The following is a 6816-nucleotide window of genomic DNA, read 5'->3' as shown; positions in this document are numbered from 1 at the left end:
CAGAGCTCTTATTTGCACCCCCGGGTATAAAAGGTTGGGGATCCCTGATATAAACCAATGAAAATGGCGCCAAGCTCCCATCTCTGACTAACGCCAGCCCTCATTGGCTGCCAGGGACCGGGGAGCCACTAACCCCCATATAATAGTTAGCAATTCATTCAGACGCATGGCTGCCCATAACTCAGTTCAGTCTGCAGCTAAATGAAACGCTAATCAGCCAAACAGGATGTGGGTTTAACATTAAAGGGTAACTAAGCCTGGGTGGAAGCCATAGCAACCTCATGTCTATGTACAGGTGGCAAACACTGGAACTCATATTCGGTCAGTTCTGCCCCAGATTCCCACCTGACGGGGCAATTGTACCATGAAATCCCATCTGAATTGGGAAGAAAAGGAAATGAGGCCAAGGGTGGGAATTCCCAAGGCTAATAGGGCGCTGCCCCTTTAAGGCCAGGTGCATGCTGGGAGGCCGCCGCTATAAGGGAAGGCTCGTCCTTATATTACTGGGTGCGGCCTCGCCGGCTCAGTCCAAGATGGCGGATCTCCTCGGTTCAATTCTCAGCTCCATGGAGCGGCCGCCGCAGGTCGGGGACCAGGAATCCCGGCGGAAGGCCAAAGGTAACTTTGCGGGACAAACCAATGGGAAGGGGCCGGGAACCTTAAGGTGCGGCGGGTACGGACCGGCTGAGCCTGGGATCCCCCTACGCACAACTTTATTGTTACCGGCCAAGTCCGATGCGCTATTGGTTGGTTCGCTTGCCACTCAGCGATGGGTGTTCCTTGTAGTGGCAATGTAGGAATGCGATTGGCTGAATCGGGCCTGGCCTTAATGTCTAATTGTGTTCGCAACTGAGCTTTATCGCTAACGCGCAGGCGTGCGACCTGGTCTGACCCTGCTTTTTATTGGTCCTTATACTTGTCAATCACTTTTACCCGCTGTGAGGGCGGAAGCGTTACAGTTACTGCCATTAATTACTGATTTGTAAGGTGTTTTTTTCCTGCTGGTTTATTTAACCCTTTCCTGCCCTATTTATAGGAATTCCTGTGGTACAGCTATGTGCCCCATGCCTGCCCTCTAGTGCCTTGTTCTGCCCCAGTGTTATAGCTGTAATTGCCCCATCCAAGGGCTGTGTCAGTGAGCTGGAAGTGATTCAAGAACATGTTAACCCCAAAAATATGTTTTTGCCTAATAAAAGAAATCGTAAAGAAAACTTTCCAATATGATTTTATTAAAACTGTTCAGTGCAATCTCTCTCACACGGGTGTTTGTTTCATTTAAAGAACAAGCCGCCAGGCTGAAGAAACTGCAGGAGCACGAGAAGCGCCAGAAAGTGGAGTTCAGGAAAAGGGTGAGTGTCTTTAACATTGTCTGCCCCGCCCCCTGCAGGGTGACACAGTGACACAGACAGAGCTGTTATGCCCCTCCCCCTGCAGGGTGACACAGTGACACAGACAGAGCTGTTATGCCCCTCCCCCTGCAGGGTGACACAGTGACACAGACAGAGCTGTGAGTCTGCCCCTCCCCCTGCAGGGTGACACAGTGACACAGACAGAGCTGTGAGTCTGCCCCTCCCCCTGCAGGGTGACACAGTGACACAGACGGAGCTGTTATGCCCCGCCCCCTGCAGGGTGACACAGTGACACAGACAGAGCTGTTATGCCCCGCCCCCTGCAGGGTGACACAGTGACACAGACAGTGCTGTTATGCCCCGCCCCCTGCAGGGTGACACAGTGACACAGACAGTGCTGTTATGCCCCTCCCCCTGCAGGGTGACACAGTGACACAGACAGTGCTGTTATGCCCCGCCCCCTGCAGGGTGACACAGTGACACAGACAGTGCTGTTATGCCCCTCCCCCTGCAGGGTGACACAGTGACACAGACAGTGCTGTTATGCCCCGCCCCCTGCAGGGTGACACAGTGACACAGACAGTGCTGTTATGCCCCGCCCCCTGCAGGGTGACACAGTGACACAGACAGTGCTGTTATGCCCCGCCCCCTGCAGGGTGACACAGTGACACAGACAGTGCTGTTATGCCCCGCCCCCTGCAGGGTGACACAGTGACACAGACGGAGCTGTTATGCCCCGCCCCCTGCAGGGTGACACAGTGACACAGACGGAGCTGTTATGCCCCTCCCCCTGCAGGGTGACACAGTGTGTGTTTGTCCCCAGATGGAGACGCAGGTGTCGCAGTTCATACAGGACAGCACTCAGACGAAGAAGAAGTTGGAAGCGATGGGGAAGATTGAGCGCAGCATCGTGTGAGTCTCCCTCCTGCTACACTCACACTCACACTCACACAGACTCACACTCACACACATACAGACTCACACTCACACTTACACTTACACTCACACTCACACACATACAGACTCACACTCACACTTACACTTACACTCACACACATACAGACTCACACTCACACACATACAGACTCACACTTACACTTACACTCACACTCATACAGACTCACACTCACACTTACACTCACACTCACACACATACAGACTCACACTCACACACATACAGACTCACACACATACAGACTCACACACATACAGACTCACACTCTCACTCACACTCACACACATACAGACTCACACTCACACACATACAGACTCACACTCACACACATACAGACTCACACACATACAGACTCACACTCTCACTCACACTCACACACATACAGACTCACACTCACACACATACAGACTCACACACATACAGACTCACACTCACACACATACAGACTCACACTCACACACATACAGACTCACACACATACAGACTCACACTCTCACTCACACTCACACACATACAGACTCACACTCACACACATACAGACTCTCACTCACACTCACACACCTTCTCATAGCTTTACATATTCTCCCGTGTATGTTCTACACCCTAGTACCACGTGCACATTCACTGTCCCATGATGCTTCACTCTCGCCCCCTACAGGCACGATGTTGTGGAAGTCGCCGGCCTGACGTCCTTTTCTTTCGGGGAGGATGAGGAGAGTCGCTATGTCATGATATTCAAGAAGGTCAGTGGGGCCCCGGGAATGAACCCTACGGGGGTGTCAGGCTCCCCTATATTCCCTGGCATTATGGTATGGTCCGCTTATCTGACTATTATAATCAGCCTGCAGCCTTGTGCCTTTATATGGGGGGCACAGAACCCCTCAGTGACTGCTAATATCCTTATCATTTACAGTAGGGGGTACATTATCCCTTATAATACATGAGTGATACTCAGAGTTCCCTGTATAACTCAGCCTGCAGCCTTGTGCCTTTATATGGGGGGCACAGAACCCCTCAGTGACTGCTAATATCCTTATCATTTACAGTAGGGGGTACATTATCCCTTATAATACATGAGTGATACTCAGAGTTCCCTGTATAACTCAGCCTGCAGCCTTGTGCCTTTATATGGGGGGCACAGAACCCCTCAGTGACTGCTAATATCCTTATCATTTACAGTAGGGGGTACATTATCCCTTATAATACATGAGTGATACTCAGAGTTCCCTGTATAACTCAGCCTGCAGCCTTGTGCCTTTATATGGGGGGCACAGAACCCCTCAGTGACTGCTAATATCCTTATCATTTACAGTAGGGGGTACATTATCCCTTATAATACATGAGTGATACTCAGAGTTCCCTGTATAACTCAGCCTGCAGCCTTGTGCCTTTATATGGGGGGCACAGAACCCCTCAGTGACTGCTAATATCCTTATCATTTACAGTAGGGGGTACATTATCCCTTATAATACATGAGTGATACTCAGAGTTCCCTGTATAACTCAGCCTGCAGCCTTGTGCCTTTATATGGGGGGCACAGAACCCCTCAGTGACTGCTAATATCCTTATCATTTACAGTAGGGGGTACATTATCCCTTATAATACATGAGTGATACTCAGAGTTCCCTGTATAACTCAGCCTGCAGCCTTGTGCCTTTATATGGGGGGCACAGAACCCCTCAGTGACTGCTAATATCCTTATCATTTACAGTAGGGGGTACATTATCCCTTATAATACATGAGTGATACTCAGAGTTCCCTGTATAACTCAGCCTGCAGCCTTGTGCCTTTATATGGGGGGCACAGAACCCCTCAGTGACTGCTAATATCCTTATCATTTACAGTAGGGGGTACATTATCCCTTATAATACATGAGTGATACTCAGAGTTCCCTGTATAACTCAGCCTGCAGCCTTGTGCCTTTATATGGGGGGCACAGAACCCCTCAGTGACTGCTAATATCCTTATCATTTACAGTAGGGGGTACATTATCCCTTATAATACATGAGTGATACTCAGAGTTCCCTGTATAACTCAGCCTGCAGCCTTGTGCCTTTATATGGGGGGCACAGAACCCCTCAGTGACTGCTAATATCCTTATCATTTACAGTAGGGGGTACATTATCCCTTCATAACTGTATATGCTCATGAAATGGGGAAAACCATTTGTTGGGTTGGGGGGGGGGGGGGGGGGCAAGGCAGTTTTCCCTGCCCCGTGACAGATATTTACAGAATGCCCCCAACCTTGTCCCCCAAGGAGTTTGCCCCGTCGGATGAAGAGCTGGAGGCGTATCGGCGGGGGGAGGAGTGGGACCCCACTAAGGCTGAAGAGAAGAAGAAACTCAAGGTATTTATATAAATTGGGGCTCTCGTCTGTTAGATTGGGGGGGGGTACAGCATTATTAGGGCACCCCAAGGAGCAGAACTGGTACCAGATTTCTGTAGGGTGGGGGTGTTGGTGCAAGTGGGTGCAGCTAAGGGCCCCATGAGATGTGATTGGATAGAGGATTCCCCCTGGGGGTTTCATTGGGTGCCTGGAAAGGAGGCGCCCTGTGTATTAGCCCAAGGGCAAAACTCCCTGATTGGCTACTGCTGTATCACATGGTGCCCCCCCTTACATCCGTCTGTGCCCCTACAGGAGCTGGCGCTACGGGAGGCAGAAGCCGACGCCCAGAGAGCCCCGGCCAGAGTCAGTCCCGCCACAGACTATAAGGACAAATACAGCCATCTGATTGGCAAGGTTGCCGCCAAAGACGCCGCCCACACCCTGCAGGCCAACAAGGCTTATGGCTGCGGTAAGTGGGGGGCTGATCCCCAATATGTGCTGGGACCGCCCCCAATTCCCTGAGCCGGGAGTAACGCACAGCGATTGGGTTGGGAGCTGCCATGTTGCTACAGGTTTATATATATTATATCCATATATTCTCCTGCTTTCAGTTCCCGTCGCCAACAAGCGGGACACGCGCTCCATCGAGGAGGCAATGAACGAGATCCGCGCCAAGAAGCGCCTGAAAAACGAAGATGGCGACGCCGCGAGTGGCAGCTCCTGAGACCTTGCCCGCCGGGATTATTGCCACTCTGAGGAAACATGGCCGCCGCTGTATCCAGCCTGGGGGCTTCCTGTTTGTGCTCCGATGGTTTTATAATTATGTTTTCATTTTAATATATATCTATTGGGGGTGGGTGTGGCCTGGCATGGGGGGGGCACCTACTGTCCCTGGCCAATTGGGTCACGTGGGTCAGTCCGTTATGTCATTTTAATCACTTTTTATTTTTTTTCCTTTTAATATTACCCCCCCCTCCCATGTACTATGGGCTCGCCTGTGCGCCAGTGGCTAATAGCCGTAAGGGGTGGGCACCAAGTCATTGGGCACGCCCACATCCTGGGGGGGGTAGAATGGCATCTGGGGGGGGTTGATTTAATGCTGTGAGTTTGCTTGGACTCAGGGGCCCCCCAGCTGCTCTACAGAATAGGGAGTCACTGCCCTTGGGGGCGGGGCCACCCTTTTATTTATATTTCCCTGTTTAGTGGCTTTTTATATGATTTCTTGCCCCCCCCCCCCCCCCCCGCTACCTCTGCGTTACAGGGACGGTTCTGATGGCGCCGGAGGGAGGTTCTGTCTCCAGTCCAACAATAAAAGTGTTACCTCTTGCTAACGAGCCCGTGTCATTTAGAGGGGCGGGGCATGGGGAAACAAAGGCGTTTAATCTCGGGGTGGGGCTTACAGGAGGTGGGCGGATAAGAGAGCATCCTCTTGGGCCCAGTTTGCCCAGGATGCTGCCTCAGTTCTGGTACCGCTTGGGCCCAGTTTGCCCAGGATGCTGCCTCAGTTCTGGTACCGCTTGGGCCCAGTTTGCCCAGGATGCTGCCACAGTTCTGGTACCGCTTGGGCCCAGTTTGCCCAGGATGCTGCCACAGTTCTGGTACTGCTTGGGCCCAGTTTGCCCAGGATGCTGCCACAGTTCTGGTACTGCTTGGGCCCAGTTTGCCCAGGATGCTGCCACAGTTCTGGTACCGCTTGGGCCCAGTTTGCCCAGGATGCTGCCTCAGTTCTGGTACCGCTTGGGCCCAGTTTGCCCAGGATGCTGCCTCAGTTCTGGTACCGCTTGGGCCCAGTTTGCCCAGGATGCTGCCTCAGTTCTGGTACCGCTTGGGCCCAGTTTGCCCAGGATGCTGCCTCAGTTCTGGTACCGCTTGGGCCCAGTTTGCCCAGGATGCTGCCACAGTTCTGGTACCGCTTGGGCCCAGTTTGCCCAGGATGCTGCCTCAGTTCTGGTACCGCTTGGGCCCAGTTTGCCCAGGATGCTGCCTCAGTTCTGGTACCGCTTGGGCCCAGTTTGCCCAGGATGCTGCCTCAGTTCTGGTACCGCTTGGGCCCAGTTTGCCCAGGGTGCTGCCACAGTTCTGGTACCGCTTGGGCCCAGTTTGCCCAGGGTGCTGCCACAGTTCTGGTACCGCTTGGGCCCAGTTTGCCCAGGATGCTGCCTCAGTTCTGGTTGAATGAGCTTTAA

General features: G+C 52.5%; 1 protein-coding gene across 1 annotated transcript; it reads left to right on the top strand.

Annotated features, from left to right (window-relative positions):
• Positions 1–487: 487 nt before the first annotated feature.
• On the top strand, positions 488–5961 carry spag7 (sperm associated antigen 7). The gene is made up of 7 exons (XM_031899584.1): positions 488–618; positions 1282–1349; positions 2173–2261; positions 2963–3047; positions 4562–4651; positions 4943–5099; positions 5242–5961. Exons 1-7 carry the CDS (start codon positions 534–536, stop codon positions 5352–5354), a joined length of 687 nt encoding a protein of 228 aa, XP_031755444.1. The 5' UTR covers positions 488–533; the 3' UTR covers positions 5355–5961.
• The last annotated feature ends 855 nt before the right edge of the window (positions 5962–6816 follow it).

The sequence above is a fragment of the Xenopus tropicalis genome, chromosome 3, assembly GCF_000004195.4.
Source record: "Xenopus tropicalis strain Nigerian chromosome 3, UCB_Xtro_10.0, whole genome shotgun sequence".
In the NCBI taxonomy this organism is placed as follows: domain Eukaryota; kingdom Metazoa; phylum Chordata; class Amphibia; order Anura; family Pipidae; genus Xenopus; species Xenopus tropicalis.
This window is presented reverse-complemented; position numbering and strand designations above follow the sequence as displayed.